Consider the following 21356-nt stretch of genomic DNA (forward strand, 5'->3'; position numbering starts at 1 on the left):
CAAGCGGCACCAAAGGAATCGCATCACTTAGCTGTGAAGCGAATTCTTCGATATTTGGCTTACACCCCAACATTAGGACTATGGTATCCAAAGGGCTCAGAGTTTGATCTGGTTGGATTCTCGAATGCTGATTATGCTGGTGACAAGGTGGATCGCAAGTCTACATCAGGCACATGTCATTTTCTGGGACGATCACTTGTATGTTGGTCTTCAAAGAAGCAGAACTATGTATCTCTCTCCACTGCTGAATCTGAATACATTGCTGCTGGATCTTGCTGCGCTCAGCTTCTATGGATGAAGCAAACACTCAAAGACTATGGCATTCATCTGAAGCAAGTGCCACTCTACTGCGACAACGAAAGCGCCATCAAGATTGCCAACAACCCAGTTCAGCACTCGAAGACAAAGCACATTGAAATTCGTCATCACTTTCTCAGAGATCATGTTGTGAAGGAAGATATTGATATCATACACGTCAACACTGAAGAGCAATTGGCAGATATCTTCACCAAGCCCTTGGATGAGAAGAGGTTTTGCAAGTTACGGTGTGAGCTAAATATCTTGGAATCCTCAAATGTCCTGTGATCAGGCACACATCCTAACACTTATGCATATTGATGACTTAGATGTGCAACACACGAAGTAAAGTATATCTTCAATCAATGAAGACTTACATTTTAAGTGTGAATACATTAATGTGGAATTTGACTTCGGAGCGCCACGATAATTGTGCGCAGTGTCTGGGTCTAATACTTCCTATACGGTGGGTAACGCCACCACCAAATTTTTCTGTTTGAAGTGTTTCACTCATGGTGTTACGTCTGGTATGTCTTCACATTTGGTTTGGCTTCAATCTCAACTTGTCTTCATGATTATCTTCACTATGTTGATTTGATTGTCTTTCTCATATATATATATATATATATATATATATATATATATATATACTAGTGTTCTATCCTCTACAGCATTCACTTATAGCTATGTCTTCTTGTTGAATCTTTTGAACTAAGTGAATGTGATCGGACCCTAACCTCTCTATGCTTTCTATCTCAAACTCTATCTCTCCAAATCATATGCATTCTATTGAAATTGTCGAATATCTTCTCTGTGTCCTTGTCAGCAGAAGATACACAGACAAACATTAAGTCTGTTTTCAATGCTAAATCCTTTCACCTGAAACCCAGAGAAGTGGGAACGACCACCCGACAATCCAGGCGTGCGTGGGAACGTGGAACAACCTCCGATATGTTGCATGATAGCCACGTGCCCTTCAGATGTGAATCGCCAGGGGCACCTGTGTAATAACATTGTGCCGTCCTTTCTTCCACTCTCGCACAAACCCTAGCGCCACCACTAGCCCTCGACGACGCCGGCGACGAAGCGCTTAGCTGCCGCGACCTCACTGACGCCGTCTTCACGCCGGCCGCGGACATCGTCTTCTCCGCCGTCGCCGTAGGTGTCCTCCATCGCCAAGTTAGAGCATGGACGATCGAACTGCTCGGCCTCCTCTCCCACTCCATCTAGCAGTTCTTTGTGTGGTAAATAAAACTTCCTTTTTACGGCCCCTTTGATCCTATAGATTCATCACTTTCTACCACAAGCAGTTTCTGCTCACACAAGTTGGATCTATTTCATACTGCATCTCATAATATGCCTAGCATGTTCACTTATGCTTCACAAAGTAGTTAGATTCCTCACTTGTACTTATTCGTGGATTCGTGCAAATCTGGAACCAACTCTCTATCTATGAGTGAATGTCTTCGCACTATGAGGTCAATGTCTTCTAAACTGATTTATCTTCAAAATCTTCTAAGAATGCATATGACCTCTTCCCCTTCCCTCGCACCTTAATGCTGTCACAGGTACATGTCCGTGGGAGAATCCTTTGGTTCTCATAGTCTGCATTCATTTGCAGAATTCTTACAGAATCATATAAATTCTCCCAAAGCCAGTTCCTATTTGACCAGCAAGCGGAAGCCTTTGAAACATTTGAACGTTTTGAAGCCATTCAGTTTGAAGTTCATGGCTACAGAGAAATCAGCAAGGAAGGGTGGCAGACAACGTCGAGGGGGAACATCAAGAGATCTGCCTGATGACCTCTCAGAGTTGTACAAGACAGATCCAGAAGAGGATTACAATCAGCGCAAGACACGAATCCAATGGGTTCGAAGATACTGGGCCGAGCAATGGTTCAAGTACAAGTTTGTGACCCAAGAATATGCTGAGAAGAATGCCATCAAGCGACCATGGGGAGACATCCTATACAAAAATCTTCAACCCAGGTCCAGAGATGAAGCCATTGAACAAGGCTTCTATCCCTACATGGTCTGTGGACCACAGCCTGCGGATGCAGACCCATCGTCATTGCTATGGTGTCGTGACGACAATCTGTTCAAGCGCAACTTCCAGTTTGCCAAGAATTCGGCTAAGCAAAACAAGAAGTCATTGTGACTAGACTTCAACCCTAGTCCTTCTGCTCCCCATGCCGATGGCACCCGCGAAGCTGAGCCCAATCTTGTTGGGCCCTTCTACAACCTGGAAGGTGTCATCACTCATATCATGGTTCAAGGGACAGCCGTGGATGAGCCTGCAAATGACGCTGAATCTGATGAAGCGCCTGCACCGCCGAAGCCAAAGAAACTGAAGAAGCCTAAAGCTTCAAAGTCTACCTCAGCACCAAAAATCTCACGTGCGAAGCCTCTGGCCACTGCACCTCCTGAACACAGTGTGCAGTCTGAAGATTTGCCACGCATCTCCAAGCCCTCGAGAGTAAAGATGCCCTTGCAACCCGCCAGCCAAGAACTGACTGCTGCTGCTATTCTGTGCAACGACGCCATTGATCTGTCCAGCGATGAAGATCTTGCAGATGACGCTCTTGAGCAACTGATTAAGAGCAAGGAAGAAGCAAAAATCTTCAATGATTTGCCTCTCTTTGACGTGGCAATCATCCACAACTTCATTGATGAGTGGTTTGACACGCCCAACCTCAGCTTTGAAGATCTGCAACTTCCAATTGGCCTCAGTGTCGCCTTCACTGGCGCCATTGCTTCTGAGCTAGATCTAGCTCAGCGCATCGTTGAACTAAAGCAAAAGATCGACTATGAGAAAGCTCAGTTCAAGAAGCACATGGCCAAGCTCAGTGTGCAAGATGTGAAAAACTTCAAGATTATGTTGCACGAGCTCAAGGAAGCCTTTCTCAAGAAGCGTGAAGAAGCTAAAGGTTCTCGTGAGCGCATGAAGAGCCTGGCTGACAAGTGTGTGCAAGCCTACAATGAGGCTGAGAAGCGCAAGGCTCTTGGACGTCCTGGCATCGATCCTAGGATGGCTGCAAAGAAGAAGAAGAAGCCAACTGTGGCCGAACCCGAAGCAACAAGGCAGGAAGCACATCCCATTGTCTTCCCAGCCAGTATGATAGGCTCGAAGCCTAAGGTCCCCACAGTGGCTTCAGAATTAAAGAAGGCAAGGGCTGCCAAGGCTGAAGCTAGAAAGAGGAAGAATCCTGAAGCTTCTGATGTCGCTCCCTCTAAGAAGAAGCGCAAAACCAAGAAGGATCGGGCTGCTCCCACAGAGCCCTTAGTTGTTGAACCTATCTCAATGGTTCGCCCTACATCTAAACACCACGAGCGCCAACTGATTGTTCATGAGCCTGCTTCCACAGAGGTTCCTGAAGCTGAAGACATTCCAGCAGCTGACCCCACCGCTGCTGAAGACATTGGTCATCATGACAATGTTGAAGATGATGAAGTCCTTCCTCAGATCGAGCACCAATTGGTATCATGGCCTGTGCTTACGGACATCGAACTCATCAGCATTGGTCGTCCTCTGACGCCAACTGCTCAGGATGCATCATGGGCTGATCACCCACAACAACAAGACACCCCGAGTACTCCCCAACAGCAAGTCACACCACCCGTGCAAGAAGAAGAAGATGACCTTGAGGCCCAGCCAACTCCATCTCCAATGATGTCGCCAGTGTTACACAGGCTTCGCAAAGGACCAAGGCCTCAAGTCCCTCTTTCGAGCGTTCTAGAAGGAGAAGTGCACCACCAATCTGTTGCACGTCAAGTGTTTCCAGTGCCACTCCTACTGTGACTGTCTCTGAATTCGAAGCCAAAATGGTTGAAGATGTTCCGGCTGCATCAACCGATGAAGAAAAAGCCCCAAGAGTTGCTACACCCCCGTCTCACCAAGATGTTGTTCTCGAGGAGAATGTGACCGACCCTCTAGCTTCTGAAGTGGAGGTTAACAACCCTGAGGTGGCCACCAACATCACCGCTGACGCCAATGACGTTGTCATGGCTGAAGCCAATGAGGCGCCCGAAGCCAATGAGGCGCCAGAAGTCAATGCCAATGCCCCTATTCCCCCTTCAAGACCTCACACAATGGAGCTGGCATTTGATCGTGGTCAGCCAGTTATGGTTCGATGGCCCATTCTGACTCCTCCGCCTACTGCTGGTCCACAATTTGAGTACCATGTTGAGCACAGGCCTCAAGTCCAAAAGCCCAAGCCAAGACTTCCACGATTCCCAGGCACTGCCACTTCACCTGGGGTCTTCAATGCGAATGGCTTCGTGGCACATAATACCTTCTTCAACAGCTCCAAGAACCCCTATACAAGACCGCGCATTTCCTCAGATCGGTTCTAGAGCTATCAGCAGCGCAGCTACTATTCATGTGTCCTATACAATCAGGGGCGCATATTTCCACATATGCGCCTCGACTCTGAAGCTATAGCTGGTCTGCCCTGCCTCAAAGAAGCACTGGACTGTTTCAGAGATGCTGGTCTGTTGCGGTTCATCACTGACAAGGAGCACTGGAACGAAGAATTGTTGCTTCAATTCTATGCCACTCTTCATATTCGAGGCTACAACAGGGATCCGAAGACTTGGGTCCTTGAGTGGATGACAGGCAATGTCCATCATGAAGCTAAAGCTCTTGATATCATTGAGCTCACAGGACTGCACACTCCTGGTGAATACTATGAACCAGGTTGTCAACAACATCAAAATGCCTTGGAAAGCATCTTTCAGAAGCCAGAACCCAACATGAGTCAAATGCTGAGCATGATGAAGCCTTTGCCTCATGACGCTGAATACCCATCTGAGTTCTTTATTGAAGACCTAGAGTACTTGCCTCGCACCATTTACCACATCATCAGGAAGACTCTATGGCCTGTCAAAGGACACTCATCTGCAGTGAAGCTTGAAGGAGCAATGAAGACTTTGGTTTTCTATATCTTCAATGGCATCAGCTTCAATGCTCAAGACTTCTTCATCAGGCAGTTGGTTGCGTCTGGCTCTGACATCTTCGGGTTGAAATTCTATGCTCCATGGGTCATGCGTCTGATCAAGCGTCACTCGGCTTTCAACTATCAGCCGTCTGCGCGCAATCATCTTATATTCTTGCCCGAGGTTGATCTGTCAGTTGAAGCCATTTACCTAGAGCCTGCTAAGGATCCCATTTATCTTCACAATGCTGATCACCAAAGCTTCACCCAGCCCATTGAAGGAATTCCAGCAGTGTCTCGTGTTTATCCCCTTGCTGGAAACACACGTGCCCCTCGTGCTCAAACTGATGCCACTGGTAGCACCATTGCGCAAAGGCCTCAAAGACAATCTCGTGTCCTCAATGACCGAGAGCTTCTCGTCGCGCTGCAGTAGAAACAGGATAAACATCACGACTGGCTTAAGCGTCAGATGCAAAGCCTCTTGGTGGATGTCAACCGCATTCGCAATCTGACCACCAAGAATGCCTTTGTCACTCATGAAACCTGTCGGAGGTCATGGAAGAGTTTGACCCTACTCGGTGCTGAAGCTGATCTGCATGACGATGGCTTCACCGAACGCTTCAAGTTTCACTCAACTCCTTCCAGAAATGCTCACTTGCGTCGGACTCCCTCACTTGAAGACTCTGAATACTCGTCCTCAGCTGCGACCGTAAATGCCAGAGTCATCGATGACCAAGATGATGCAACTTCACCTCCTCCAACTTCAGCGTGTGTCGACACTGCACCAAGTTCCTCTGCACCACCCGATCTCAACGACGACCCTGCTGCTTCGCCTGCACCTCATGGGAACGAGTAGGCGCTCTATGTCTTCAAACCTTTTTGGTCCTCACTGACAAAAGGGGGAGAAGCATATGGGTTGATAGTCTTCAAGCGGGTCCATATGGGTGGTTAATTTACTTTTTGCTACTTTTGCCAAGTGCTTACAACTCTCGTTTTCAATACATTTGGTTCTTTGAGTTGTAACACTTAAACTCGATGGTCGTCTGCTACTTATTTCCTATTCTGTGATGCGATGATAAATTCCGCATGTGCGACGATAAATTCCGCACTTAGATCATGTTGCAGACGTCCATTTTTCATTATGCTTGTCATTATCTTCGTTACATCATATCTTGCATAATGACTTGTCATCATAAGTTGAAGAGGATCTCCACAAGTACAACCTGCCATGTGCATTTGCATTCCAAAAGCAAATTACTTATATGCACATCTTCAGGGGGAGCCCTTGCAACTTATGAAGACAATACCCTATCCTTTACGATTTCACACATTTTATTCCCCGTTGAAAACTTCAACCAGTTTGTCATCAATCACCAAAAAGGGGGAGATTGTAAGTGCATCTAGTGCCACCCCTAGTTGGTTTTGGAGTATTAACGACAAACCTGGTTGAGGGACTAATGTGTTTGTGAGAATTGCAGGATAACACAGGTAGAAGTCCCTCATTGATTCAGTTTTCCTACCAGAGATGACCCCTAAAAATGAATGAAGACATTGAAGTCAAAGGTGGTATGTGAAGACATTCACATTGAAGACTATGACAAGAGAAGACATCGCATGAAGACTATGGAGCGCGAAGACTTAGTTGTTTCGTCGTTCTTTTTCTTCTTTGTTGAGTCATAGGAACCACCGTACTGTTAAGTGGGGTCCAAGTGAACCAGTCAGAATGACTGAAGTGATGCTTAACCAAAATCCTATGTCTTCGAGTGAAGACTATGAGAGCAAATCTTGTCCAGAGTTGGATAAGCAGCTTTGCTTGTAGCCCAAGTAAAGTTGTCGTGTGTGTTTGAAATCTGACCGTTGGAACACGTGTCAGTTCCTTAGTGACCAAGGGTCATTTCGGACAAATCAGGTCGGGTTGCCTAGTGGCTATAAATAGCCCACCCCCTACAACCATAAACGGTTGGCTGCTCAGAGTTAGAGTACGGCTTTTGTCGTTTGAGAGCAACCCACCTCGAAGCCTTTGAGAGAGAATTCCTTGCGAGGATAAAGCCCTAAACACCCAGAGCCAAAGAGTGTTAGGCATCACTTAAGTCTTCCTGTCTGTGTGATCTGAAGACTTATTACACTTGAGGACTGTGAATCCTCTAGCCGGTTAGGCATCGTGTTTTGAGCATCCAAGAGTCATTGTGGATCGCCGATGAACGAAGTCTGTGAAGGTTTGGAAGTCTACCTTGAAGACTTACCAGAGTGATTGGGCGAGGACTGGGTGTCCTTAGCTCAAGGGGAATAAGGTGAAGACGAGGTCTTCTGAGTTGAATCTCAGCCTCCCTAACCAGACGTACAGTTGTCATAGCAACTGGAACTGGTCCAACAAATCATTATCTTCAACGAGTCACTGGTTTCATCCTTCCCTTCCCTTTACTTACTGTTGGTCCTGTGAAGTCATTGTATGAGTGCATTATCTTTTGTCTTCACTGAGTGAATGCTTGTTCTGATTGGCTTCACAATATCTTCCTACCTGATCCTTACTGCCTAGCTGCTATTGGTCATTGTGCTTTCACTTCATTGAATACTTGACTATGGTTTGCCTAGTGTAGTCTACCTTCCACTGCATGGTAATACGTTTATTTCTATCATTTGTCTTCGAAACTTCCATGTTTTGAAGACTTTCATAAAAATCGCCTGTTCACCCCCCCCCTCTAGTCGATCACTAGCACTTTCAGTATGAATGGTTACATTAGTGTAGAATATATCCAATGCCAATGTTTTTTTAGCTCTACATTGTTCTTGTAAGTACATGTTGTCCTTTATCAGTGTACTTATAATGACAGGTAGTTGTTCATGTACCATCACTCTGCAGCTTATTTTCCTTTTCCCTCCATTTTCTACACGTCAGATCTATATTTACTCTTACCATAAGGTTGGTACTGAAGAAGTTTAGCTGTGCATTGCTCTTGGTTGTACCTTTTGCCTGTATCGCTGCACTTACATTTATAGCTACTTGGTTATGTAGCATCACTCTTCATCTTATCTTAAATATTCTCCATTTTTTGTATATTATCACATCTATATTTACTCTTACCAAAATGTAGAATAAAGGCAATGCTTTTGAAGAAGATTCTGTGGTAAACTTTTTGAATTGCCCCCCCATCAGCATGGACAAGGCCTTTATAGAGCCTGTCTTCACCAATAATGTAAGTTTGTCCATCTCAAGCCTTCAAACTTTGTTGTATATATTTGGTTAGGCATGACTGCAACAGCTGTTTATTTTTGGTGTTTGCATCAAATTGCTTGTTTAAAGTTTATTATATGTAGTTCATAAACAAAAGTTCGTCCTTTCTCAATTTAAGTTTTCAGTTGTACAACCAAGTTCCTTCTTCATACCATGTAAATTAAACTATACAGAGCAAGTGATCTTCTTTTGCACTGCATGTATGCTTCTGTTCTTCATCTGTAATCCAGTGGTGTGGTGAACCTACCCACTACAGCACAATGTCATATTCTGCAATGTCTTAACTATGAAAAATGTCATATCATTCTACTATTATTTAAACTGTCTCTTTATTTGCCAATCTGAAATGGTATAAATTGACAGCACACTAACCATTGATACTTATGAGTTCTTGATCTGCAATCCAGTGGTGTCGTGAAGTTGCCAACTCCTTCACAATGTCATTTCCTGTCATGTCTTGACCTAAACAATACCATATTGTGTTAATGAAATTTTAAACTGTGTCACTTTATTCGTCAGTAAGAAATGTGATAAATTGTCAGCACTGATACTTTTATATGCAAAACCTGTCATCTGTCTGCTTGTTTATCTTTCAGAGTGAGGAAGATATAAGTGTTGAACAAGCGCAGTCTTATCATCTTGCTCAGCTGCTTGCGTTGCAGCTCCCCAGCAGGGCTAACCTTTCTTGAACTCTATTGAAGTGATGTCGGTTTTGTATATTATTTTGTCGGCGTGTTTATTTGCACTTGTGGCAATCTTTGATGCCCAGTGTATGTAATCTGTTGTCTGCTTGTGCTTTATTATCATAGTGGTGAACTTTGATGCCCAGTGGATGTAATATGTCGTAATTTCTTTATTGTATAGTATAGGTTTTTTCTTATTCATGATGCTGCAGTTATTTTACTGTATATATATCTTGTCTTCGCAGTAAACCGGCCAACCCATAAAATTAAGGTACATAATCGGGCCGTCATGCAATCACGATGTAGGCTGGGCCTGAAACGTGTCGATCAGCTCACGGGCCGGCAGCAGCCCGAAATGAACCCCGGCCCATGATTGTGCGAATCAAATCACGGGCTTTTAACAGGCCGAAAAATTGTCTTGGTCCTTGTTTGGCCCAATCAGATATCAGCTGCGAGCAGGCTGGATGCAAACCGGACCGTAGTTAGGCCCAACTATATGATGGGATTTTAACAGGCTGAAATTAATATAGGGCCGAAATGTTAAACAGGCCATTAACAGGCCAAAACTAATATGAGGCCGAATTACTAAGTGGGCCTTTAGCAAGTGGGCCCAAAAGCATAGTGTCCAGTGGACGGGCCGAATCTGATATGGGCCATAATTAGGCCCAAAACCTCTTAAAGGGTCGGACCTGATCTGGGCCGTAATTTGGCCCGAAACGTGGTAGGCTTTTAACGGGCCAGATCTCATATGGGCCACTATTAGGCCCGGAGCGTGGCAGGCCATTAATAGACCGTATCAAATATGGGCCGGCATTTGGCCCAAAACATGGCAGCCAGTTAAGGGCCGGCCTACTAAGGTCCTCAAAATCTTGTGGGCCTATAGCTGGGCCGGCCCATTAATGTCGACGAAATCTCGTGGGCCTTTAGCTGGGCCGGCCCATTATGATCCGCAAGAATTTTGTGGGCCTTTACCTGGGCCGGCCTATTATGGCACACAAAAATCTTGTGGGCCTTTACCTGGGCCGGCCCATTATGGCCCACGAAATCTTGTGGGCCTTTAGCTGGGCCAGCCCATTATGGTCCGCAAAATCTCGTGGGCCTTTAGCTGGGCCGGCCCATTATGGTCCGCAAAATCTTGTGGTCCTTTAGTTGGGTCGGCCCATTTAAACTTGTTGGGCCGTGCCATGTGTCGACGTATCATAGGCGCCTTCTGTCCAGTGAGTGGATGACATCTGTCCCGACAATGAGCCGACACGTGTTTCCTCTAGCCAATGATGATTTTACACATGGAAAATCCCCATTGGTCGGGGCTATTAACGGGTTATCGGATCCAAAACCCGACCCGATAGCTTAACGGCGTTCCGTTACGGTGAATGCCACGTGTCGGTCACCCTTGACGAAAGCACTTCTGTGACGCGCGATTTATCGTCATGGAAGTGGACACTTCCGTGATGATAATTTTGGTAATGTCATGGAACACTTCTACGACAGCACAGGTATGACTATCTTGATTCTGTCATAAATTTGTCATGGATGTACATGCATGACAAAAAAAGCGACCTACTGTGACAAACACGTATCATCACAGAAGTGTATTTTTTTGTAGTGCCCCCCAAGGAAGGAGGCCGAGTGGGAGAAGGGAAAGAGGAGGTTCGCACCCCCCCCTTCCTTCTCTCCTTCCTCTTCCCTTCCCCCCCCCCTCCGAAAATATGGAAGGGGGAGGCCGAATTCGGGAGGACCCCAAGTAGGATTCCTCCTACTTGGGGCGCACCCTTGCCGCTCCCCTCCCCCTCCCACCTATATATATGTGGGGAGGGGGCGCCTAGAACACATAACATCAATTGTTAGTTGTGTGTTGTGCCTCCCTCCACAGTTTACACTCCCGGTCATATTCTCGCGGTGCTTAGGGGAAGCCCTGCGTGGATCACTTCACCATCACCATCACCATGTCGTCATGTTGACGGACCTCATCTACTTCCTCGGCACCTTGCTGGATCAAGAAGGTGAGGGACTTCATCGCACTGAACGTGTACATAACTCGGAGGTGACGTATGTTCGCTGCTTGATCAGTCGGAGCTAGGAGTTCGACTACATCAACTGTGTTGTCAAACGCTTCTGCCTTCAGTCTATGAGGGTACATAGACACACACTCTCCCTCGTTGCTATGCATCTCCTAGATAGATCTTGCGTGAGCGTAGGAAATTTTTTGAATTGCTACGTTTCCCAACAGGTGGTGCCGCTGGGGTCGATCCTTGACGGGTCAATTATCATTTTCCTTACTATATCTTCATAGATCAGGTTGAGGCTACTATCGCCATCCATAAGGACTCTGGTAAGGTGGTAGCCACCAATAATTAGGTCGAGAACCAAAGCCGCCGATCCACCATGACGGATACTGGTTGGGTGGTCCTTGCGATTGAAGGTGATCGGACATCCCGACCATCAACTGAATTTCGGGGCCACCAACTCTATGGCGTAGACATCCTGAAGTGCATGCTTCCTCTCCTTCTTGGGTATATGAGTGGCATAGATCATATTTACTGTTTTAACCTCAGGAGGGAATTGTTTTTGTCCTCCATTGTTCAGCCTGCGAGGTTCCTCGTCATCCTCACCGCAGGAGCTTTTGCCCGCGTCTTTGGCTGTTGCTTTACTGGGCTGCTTAATTACCCAACAATTATGGTTGGTGTGATTGGCGGGCTTCTCTGCGGTGTCGTGTATCTGGCATGGCCTGTCCAAGATAATGTCCAACTTGGTGGGTCCATCCTGATTTCCTTTAGAGGGCTTTTTTCTCAGCCCTGACTTGGAGTTACGGAATCCGGCATTTACTGTCGTGTCATTGGCCTTGGTGCCATTGTGTTGCCGCTTATTTTTTGTTGCGGCATGGTTTTCCATTGCTGTCCCGGACTTCCGAAGTGGCAGGATCTTCTGGGTTGGTGCTTCTATGAGCCAACCAACGATCTTCACCGGCATAGAAGCGGGTCATAAGGGAGGTAAGAGCCGCCATTGCCTTTGTCTTATCTTGGCCAAGCTGGCGGGAGCCATTCATCCCGGATATTGTGCCTGAGCGCAGCTATGGCTTCGGCATCCGGGTAGTCAACTATCTGATTCTTTTTAGTAAGGAACCGATTCCAGAATTATCGAGCTGACTCCCCGGGCTGTTGGGTCACATGGCTCAAGTCATCAACGTCCGGAGGCCAGACATAGGTGCCTTGAAAGTTGGCTCGAAAGGCATCCTCTAGCTCTTCCCAGCTCCCTATGGAGTCTTCGGGGAGGTTGCTCAACCAATGTCGGGCTGGTCCTTTGAGATTTAATGGCAGATATTTGATAGCGTGAAGGTCGTCTCCTCGTGCCATATGAATGTGGAGAAGAAAGTCCTCGATCCACACGGCCGGGTCTGTAGTGCCATCGTATGGCTCGATATTCATGGGTTTAAACCCTTTTGGGAATTGGTGCTGCATCACCTCATCCGTGAAGCACACTGGGTGAGTGGCGCCCCTTATTCGTGCCACGTCGCGTCGAACCTAAGAATCCATCCGTGCCCAGCGTTGATCGGAGCTCTATCGTTTTGGTCGAGCCATGCTTGGTATCTGTTTCTTCTTTCGTGAGGGTAGTCTCTTGATCCGTAAATGGACATTGACTAACCCACTCTAGCGGTCAGATCGTGTCGCTGATTGTATTGATATGCTGGTTGTGCCGCCTCCTTGCCTTTATGGTGAGGGGGAGCAGGTGAGTATTCGGGCTCTCCAGACGGCATGTCCCTTCCTCAAGGGGGGGCGGTCGGGCTGGTCACCTTGAGTCCGTCTAGGCGGTACGGGCTCGAAGGCCTCGTCGTCGAATTGTGGCAATAGTTTGCGCTTGGGGTAGCTCGTTGTCTGTTGTTCATAGCCATACCCGTCTTCAGCTTCTAGGACTTTCGTCCAACTGTCATTGAGGGTGTCTTGCTCGGCTTTTATCTGTTGTTGCTTCTTCTTCAAGATTCGCGTGGTAGCCATTAGTTGTTGCTTCAATCACTTTTGCCCCAATGGATCTTCTGGGACGATAAAGTCCTCAGGTCCAAGGCTGACCTCCTCTTCGAAGAGGGGCATATAATTGCTATCTTTGGAATCATTGGGGTCATCGGGAGTATGCTGACCCTCATGCCCCTCTAAGCCATCAGATTGGTGTTTGGGGGCAGGGTCACCGAGGTCTTCGCATTGTCCAGGGTGTCGTCGCCTGCGGTGCCCGTGTTACTTTCCCTGCTTCGTCGCCCCTTGGAGCGTCATCATTGCCTCCGGCGCTTGGGGGGCTCCTCCCCTAGTTTATTATCCCTTCTGGGGGTGTCGTCACCATTGGTGCCGTCACATTCGTCCTTGGGGGTGTCCACCATGTAAATGTTGTGGGTGGATGTGGCCGTCCATCGGCCAGTGGCGGGAGGGGCCGTGGCCTCGCCATCATCGTCCATCTCGTCATCCTCCTCGGAGGCATAATCCAGCGTGTCGGTTAAGTCCTTGATAGTGGCTATGAGGTGGGTGGTGGGTGGGACGTAAAATTCCCTATGGCCTGCCTCAAGGCTCCGTTGAGCGTGAGTCGAGGACTGGCCGTCAACAATAGTCATCATCTGGGTCTGATCCAGCGCCTCATTTAGTAAGGCAAGGTTGGCCTGGTCGGTGTATGAGGCCTCTTCGAGGTTGACCCCTGTCGTGATAGTGGAGTGGGGCATGAGTTCGGCCAGGGCCAGACCCTGATCTTCGGACACCATGCCAGTGTCGGGGCTCAAAGCCGCATCCATAATTAAGAAGCTGAGTTCGGCTGGGGTTGGATCCCCATCTTCGGACGCCGAAATCCCCTGAAGGTTCGAGGCCGACTCCACAATAGGGAGGGAGAGTCCGGATAGGATTGATTCCTGGTCTTCAGACGTGGGTAGTGTTTCTGAGCTCGAGGCCGATAGCACGGCAGGGGCCGATCCGGAGATCGGACCAGGGAGAGGTCCCAAAGTCAATGCTTAGGAGGTCGTTTTTGTTGAAGGTACGGCCAAAAAGCCCGTGAATATCAGATCGCCCCGAGCGTCGGTGACATACTCAAGGTTGCCAAACCTGACTTGCTGCTCGGGGGCGAAGATGTCGACCTAGTTGAGATGACCAGTCGAGTCGGCGTGCAGGAAGTTGCTGCCGAACGCGAAAAGTTGCCCGGGATGAAGATGTCCCTAGTGTTTGATGCCGTCTCCGATGATCAGGAGAGCCATCAACCCTTTGATGATCTGACAGCGGAACTCTCAATGAAAGCACCAATGTCAGTGTCAAAATTGGCGGATCTCGGGTAGGGTCCCGAACTGTGGATCTTGGATCGATGGGGAACAAGGGACGTAGAACACGATATTTATCCAAGTTAGGGCCCTCTCTGAGAGGTAATACCCTACATCCAGCTTAATTATATTGCTTGTGTATATGGGGATTACAGAGTTGATCTACCTCGAGATCGGAGGAACTAAACCCAACTAGTAGGATGGCAATTGTTCTCCTAGCCTCTACAGACTAAACCCCCTGGTTTATATAGACACCAGGGGTACTAGGGTTTATAGATAATCGGTTACATCAAGGAAACACCGGATCTTCCATCTTGACTTGGGGTACACACCAAGGCACAAGTGTCTTCGGTCCGGACATGGTGCGGCCCAACAATCCGACCCACGTGAGATGAGCCGGCACCCCGAGGACCCCCTAGTCCAGGACTCCCTCACCCCCCACAACCACTTGTTGGTTGGCTGCTCCAAGAGAACTTGACACTTGTTATTTGAGAGCAACCCATCCTCTGACGACTTTGAGAGAATCCTAAGTGAGGAAAAACCCAGAGCCAAAGTGATTGAGCATCACTGAAGAGATTGATCTGTGTGATCCGACGCCTGTTACCTTCGAAGATTGTTATTCTTCCAGACGGTTAGGCGTCAAGTTCTGAGTACACCAAGAGTCATTGCAGTGTGCCGGTGAACAAGTCTGTGAAGGTTTTGGAAGTCTACCTTGAAGACTTACAACGAGTGATTGGGCGAGGTATGCTTAGCTCAAGAGGAATACGGTAAGGACTGTGTGTCCTCTGAGTTGCGACTCAGCCACCTCAACCAGACGTACAGTTGATGCAGCAACTGGAAGTAGTCTACCAAATTGCATTTTCTTCACCGAGCCAACCTGATTTCAAATTCCTCACCCTCTTTTACATTATTCCACCGCTGAAGAATTTGTGATCTATGCTCTGACGAATTTAAACTGAAGAATTTCATCACTCTATCTTTCATTTCCTCAGTTCATATTCTTCATGATTGTATGATTGCATGTTCTTCACTCTTACGTATCCTGATTGCATGTACTCTGATTCTGTGATGACTTAGTTTCCCTTGTGTTTCTATTTCTTCACTCTGATCTTCGTCAAATTCTTTAGAGTTTGACGAATTTCTAAAAATCTCCCATTCACCCCCCTCTGGTCTTCGTCAAATTCTTCAGAGTTTGACGAATTTCTAAAAATCTCTCATTCACACCACCCCACCCTCCCATCTGGGAGATAACGTGCGCTTTCAGGCATGTACTTCCGGATGCTCCTTCTGCTTGTTACACTTGTCTTCAGGAGGAGGACACCGTGGACCATACATATATTGGCACAACGTGTTTACGCGAGGCGGGTGTGGCATGGTTGTTTTGACAGCTTGCGGGTTAACATACACATCCCGAAGGAAGATGACTCCTTCATGGAATGGTGGGAGAGGACCCGTGCAAACTTTCGCGAGATGGACAAGAGGGGTTTTGACTCGTTCGTCATTGCAACCGCTTGGCATCTCTGGAAACAAAGGTACGCAAGAGTGTTCAATTGAGTTGAGCAAGTTAGAACACCCACTAGTTTGGTGCAGCAAATTTTGGAATAGATCAAAATATGAAAAATTGCCGGAGTTAGAGTAGCGGGGTTAACTAGATTCGTGGGAGAGTAGGCCTTTTCTTTTTTGGTTGGTGTTGATGTACCTGTTGCGATGTTTGCATCCTACCATGGGTTTTTATAAACAATGCTTTCTTCTTTTTATAAAAATACGATACGTCATTGGCATATCTCGAAAAAAGAAGTTAATGACTAAGAGCAAGTTGGCTATACTATTAACCATGCTCTAATAGCTCGTTTCGCTCACATTATTCAGCTACCGATGACTCTTATTCAGCCAAAGCAAATCTCACTAGTTCTTGCAAGTGGCTAAGAGGGGAAATGGCCCGTGTGGGTATCTAGCCGTCGACGTCCCGGTATAAATCTGAGCGTAACAAATCACTGCAATGTAATATCCGGCAATAAAATGGTACTCCCCCGTCCCATAATATAAGTAGTGTTGAAAACGCTCTTATATTATGGCACGGAGTGAGCAGATGAATGCAGCAGTCACAGCACGATGGGGTCAGAGGCTTGGGACCCTTTCCCTCCCCGGTTCTTGAACCTCTTGGCCTGCACGCAGCTTCGATTGCTCCTCCGAAGCGGCGGTCGCTTCCGCCCCTTATGGCCTCCGTCCTCCTCACTGTCCTCGCTCCCTTCCGATGCCTCCTCTTCCCCCGCCTTGCCGTCTCCCTCCTCCTCCTCCTCCTCCCCCGTCGGCTTGTCACAGCATTCCGGCGCAGGATGATCGCTGCCGTTCTGCACCGCTTCATCAGGCACAGGCCCATGCGGTGGAATGGCAGGAGGGTGCGGTGCAGTCAACTCAGAGGTCCCCTCGCCCCCAGCATCCACTGCGGCATTTCCTTCCTTCAAGTGAGAATCCTCCAGTAGTTCATGGATCCGAGCAAACGACGTGGCTACCTCGACGGGAAGTGACCGTTGCTCCAGAAATCGCGTGATGGTTGGGAGCTCCTTCTTGATGCTTTCCACCTACAATTATATGAATGAATGATAGGTCACTTAGACTGTGGACAAAGCTTGCCCTCATAAGCATTACCTTTATGGACCAGAGTTTACCACTGCAAGCAATTTGAGACCAGGAAATTCTCGTGCCGTGCTCGCTGGCGTAAAAACATCCTCAGTCGTTTTACAAGTGGCAGCAACTGCTGTATGATCAGGACGAGTAGCATTGATCAACTGCTCGAAATGTTTGATCTCTGATGCATACTCCAGGCTCCAATCCACTGACGCGTTCCACTGATGTCGCTGGAACCCACCAACATCGCCGGCCGGATGCTGTTCTTGACCAAACTGACGAGCAAATCGATCTGGGAGATATACTTCCCTCACGTTAAAGTTGATCAGCCATGTTCTGGAGAAGCAGATGCTATCGGGTGCCGAGCAGATGTTGGGAATAGATGCAGGATCCATACCCTTGTAAGGTTCCCAGTTCACCTAAGATAAAATACTTGCATTATCAGAAATAAATTCATATATCCAAATGCCAAGTAATAAATAATAACTAACAAAGGATAAAGTATGGCTACGAATTACCGAAAGGGAAACTCACATCTGAAACTCGAAGCTGACTGAAAGCTTTTCTGATATCTGAAGCTTCCTTTGCTGGTTGGGATATTGCGTGCCCGGCCCACCTGCATACTCGTGGGACGACAAGTGCTGGATCATCCTCCATTTCAGGGCGCATCGCTGGAATATATTCATATATCCACCCCTTTGCACAGAAACTCAAAAGATACATTAGAACACTTCCATACTGAAGCAGTGTCACAACTTAGAACAACTTGATTTTAAAAAGAATACTCGAAAAAAAGGAAACATTTTATTCTTTCCAATCATCCAATGTTTTTTTTTTACCAATTGTCATTCTCCTGTTGAAATTCTTTCTCGTTTTAAGAAGTGTCAAGTGTCAACCATGAGCAGCTCTGTAAATTCTTAGACAACATCCAATTGTGAAAACTTTATACATGTTCTGTATATCAAATACATGCAATTAGATCACATTTTCCTTTTCCTGTTCATATTTCTCTGTGAATGTAGCATCATCGATATTCTCAAAAACATATTATAATATTTCTTCATAATGCTAAGAGCTAAAAAAAATACATTGTAATCTTTTTTCACAATGTAACAGTAGAGCGAGAACCCAGAAGGCCAAAACAACTTTATTTGCAAAGAGTCTATGAAGGACAAAAGGCATTTCATTCTTTCCTAACATCCAATTCCTTTTTTCAATTGTATGAATGTATCATCTCACTTGTGCCTTTTCAGCTCTTATTCCACTGTGCATGCATACATAGTTATTTTCTGTTTGCAGTAACATTAGAGAACCGAGCATCACTCGGTGTGGGGTGCAGGCTCAGCACACCCGCTGGTGAGGCTTGCCATCCATTAATGATCAAAATGCCATGGGTGCTACCGTGCTAGTGCCCATTGTTTGAAAATAAATTAGTCTACAGTAACATTATCACTGTTTCACACAAACCTAAGGCGAAAATTTTATTCAACAAAGAAGAAGGGTTTGCGAAGTTAAATAGAACTGGAAGAAAATGACCGAAGTAAGATTTGACCCTGATAAATGAGAGTTCACATACCATGAGCAGAGTGGCGCTGCCGAATAGTCTTTTTCTGGCAATAGAGTGAGAAGACGCTAATGCAGAGAGAGCCTTGTAAAGATGAGCAAGAGCAGCAGTGCCCCATGCGTACTCTCGTACCTTGTCAAAGTCCGACAAGAGTGGTAAGTACTTTGGAGAGACATAGCCCTTGTCTTTGTCTGAAAACAGGGTTGCTCCAATCAAGTACAAGAGATATGCTCTTGTTTTGCACGCAATTTCTTTATCAGTGGGATGCTCCGAGAGCTGACTAAACTTGGAGTGTAACCAAGAGAGCTTCACACGGCTACCCCTGCAGTCCTTTGAACCAGGAACTCGGCCAAGGTATTGGAGGAGCAGCTCTTCTGACGACATGTTGAGCACAGCCCCGGTGGTCACCGCACGGCCTATGATCGGAATTCCCAGTATGTAGGCAGTGTCCCTGAGTGATGGTGCCATTTCAAAGTCATGGAACCTTGCTGTGTTTGTTTCTTTGCTCCAAAGCTCGCAAAATACCCTGAGCATAGTGCGGTTGATGGCCAGATCTCCCATGTATTTCAGATTTCCGAGCCCACTGGCGTCGACTAACTGTTGCTGCCGTTCATTCAGATTCCATGTCTTGAGCTCCTCCGTCGTCTGGCACAGTGATAGTTCACGAGCTTCCTGCATGATTAAGCACCGCATGTTATACATGCAAGAACCAAAGGAAAGTTTGGCAAATTGGTGTCACTTGGTTTATGAAGATAACTACCTGATTGCGACCTTTGCCTGTTGGTACCGCCTCCGAGGATTCCATTTAGTTCTGCTGCATAGAGATAAAACACCATAGTTATTTCAAATGGAACAAAACACGGTAAGAAAAAATTCAAACCATGCACGAGGGCTGCATGTGTTATATTATGAGAGGATAAAAGCTTACAGGCCATAAAACAACCACAAAGTCCAAAAGAGAAAACATCAACAACGACAAAACTACAGTAAATGTTTAGGAAGGGGGGCAGACTGAAGAGTTATGTAATAAGTGTATGCAAAATAAGAATCAGAGACATGATCTATTGTTAGAATAAAAAATTAATGGAAGGTCTGAACAGAGCATAGATGATGTGCGGTAACAGGAAGTTGGGAAGAATGTAGATTTCAGACTTTCAATGGTTTGGCCTTTAAATTGCATTTAATTATCAAAACCAATTGTTGAGAGTTTGAATGGTAAAAGGGCAAGCAAATACAGATTGTAATCAACAAGAATGTGAGACAAGACAATGGCATGGAAACCAGAATTCCATAAAAGCATAAACGACTGCAGTGAGTCAACTCCTTGAAATACGGCGTCAGCAAAATTATTCATGATGGTGTGTTCACAGTGATATGCCTTGCCTACATTGGCACAAGAATAAGATTCAGACCGGTTGACAGGCGACAGACACCCAAGGTAAAAGAAAAGGAGCGTACTATTACTAACCAACCAGCCAAAGAAGGCCATAGTTTTTTGTTTTTTTTTGCTCTCTTTTTGAAAAACGAGTTGGAAAGAAGGCCATAGTTGAAATAAACACAAAGATGCACTATTATGCAACTAGTGTAAGAAATTCACTACTCCTTTAAATTGACTATACACCGGAGGAAGAGAAGCAAGCCCTAAGTTGATACTTGCGCCAGATCAAGAAGATGATCCAGCCATTTAGTACACCGCAGCAAAATAAGATGAGAAACCGGTGTCACAAAATACCAGAGAAACGCATCTGGCCATTACGGATTTCGCCTTGTAAAGCCTTTTTTTTTTCTCGAGTAGAGCGAAGATGCTGGACAAGCGTATCCTCCGGCTTCAAACCCCGCCACCATGGCAGCACGCAAGCTTGAGGGGGGAAAGAAGGGGGGCCAAAACCCCGAGAACCCTAATCAGGAGAAGTGAATGGGGGCTGGCGAAGGAGAGATCTACGACGAGAATTAGGAACTCTAGTCGAGTTAGTCAATCACGAGCAGATGATGATCCTAGACGAACCCTTTTATTCAAAAAGAAGAAAAGGACGATCCTAGACGGAAAAAGAAACTGAACTGAAACGCTAATACAATCGAGAGAGGGAGAGAGCAAACCAGGGTGAATCGCAGGAAGACGAAGGAAGTGCAGACTGGAATGGGCAAGGGCAGCGGCCAGCGGGTTTTTGGCGACGAACGGACTGCTCTGCTCTGCTCTTCTCTTCTCTTGGCGGTCATATATTATTATGACTGGCCTGACTCTGGCTCCTTTGGGAAAGGAAAGGCTCGCGCTGACATGGGGTTCCAGTGGACGCCCGTGAAGCCGAAACGTGGCAACCAGGACAACATGCATTGCAAGCTCGCTCCCTCTTTTTCTGTAGAGCAGTCCAAATTTATGGCAATTCCTGAATGGTGCTACCAGCCCTACTTGACAACCAACCGCGTCCCTCGCCCACTCACGGCTGCCTCGCCACTTTCTCCTTCAGATTGCTTCTTGTTGATGAGTAGGAGTAGGGGGCATGCCAAAGCCATCCGGCACACGGTAATTTCCCTGCATTCTCACCCGGCCATGACTGCGACATTTTTTCCTCTCAAAATTCAAGATTGGGCGTGCCCCCAACATGAAATTCTGAGAGACCACCGCACGTGATACTGCTCTATCTACTTGGTGCAACATCCTATCCTGGCATTCTGTCATGGCCTGCACTTGTGCATATCTACCGCGCAAAGAAAACACAGAGGGCCACAAAGCACACCAC

At 46.7% G+C, this 21356-nt stretch overlaps 1 protein-coding gene across 2 annotated transcripts; it reads right to left on the reverse strand.

Moving 5' to 3' along the window:
- Positions 1-16228: 16228 nt before the first annotated feature.
- LOC123188537 (protein MAIN-LIKE 1) lies at positions 16229-21102 on the reverse strand. 2 transcript variants are annotated; one of them, XM_044600706.1, is made up of 6 exons: positions 20716-21102; positions 19379-19429; positions 18631-19290; positions 17589-17750; positions 17096-17473; positions 16229-17008 (listed from the first exon to the last, which is right to left on the reverse strand). In XM_044600706.1, the coding sequence occupies exons 2-6, from the start codon at positions 19421-19423 to the stop codon at positions 16529-16531; spliced, it is 1725 nt and encodes a 574-aa protein (XP_044456641.1). In that variant the 5' UTR covers positions 19424-19429; positions 20716-21102; the 3' UTR covers positions 16229-16528. The 2 variants fall into 2 exon arrangements, with proteins under 2 accessions (XP_044456641.1, XP_044456640.1); XM_044600705.1 differs by having other exon boundaries at positions 19379-19432.
- Positions 21103-21356: the final 254 nt, after the last annotated feature.

Source organism: Triticum aestivum, chromosome 2A, assembly GCF_018294505.1.
Source record: "Triticum aestivum cultivar Chinese Spring chromosome 2A, IWGSC CS RefSeq v2.1, whole genome shotgun sequence".
Lineage (NCBI taxonomy): Eukaryota > Viridiplantae > Streptophyta > Magnoliopsida > Poales > Poaceae > Triticum > Triticum aestivum.

Coding starts and splice junctions, on each gene's coding strand:
- LOC123188537 (XM_044600706.1), bottom strand. CDS start 19,423: ATGGAATCCTCGGAGGCGGTACCAACAGGCAAAGGTCGCAATCAG. Junction 19,291..19,378: donor CAGGCAAAGGTCGCAATCAG/GTAGTTATCTTC, acceptor TTAATCATGCAG/GAAGCTCGTGAACTATCACT. Junction 17,009..17,095: donor GTCTCAAATTGCTTGCAGTG/GTAAACTCTGGT, acceptor ATATAATTGTAG/GTGGAAAGCATCAAGAAGGA.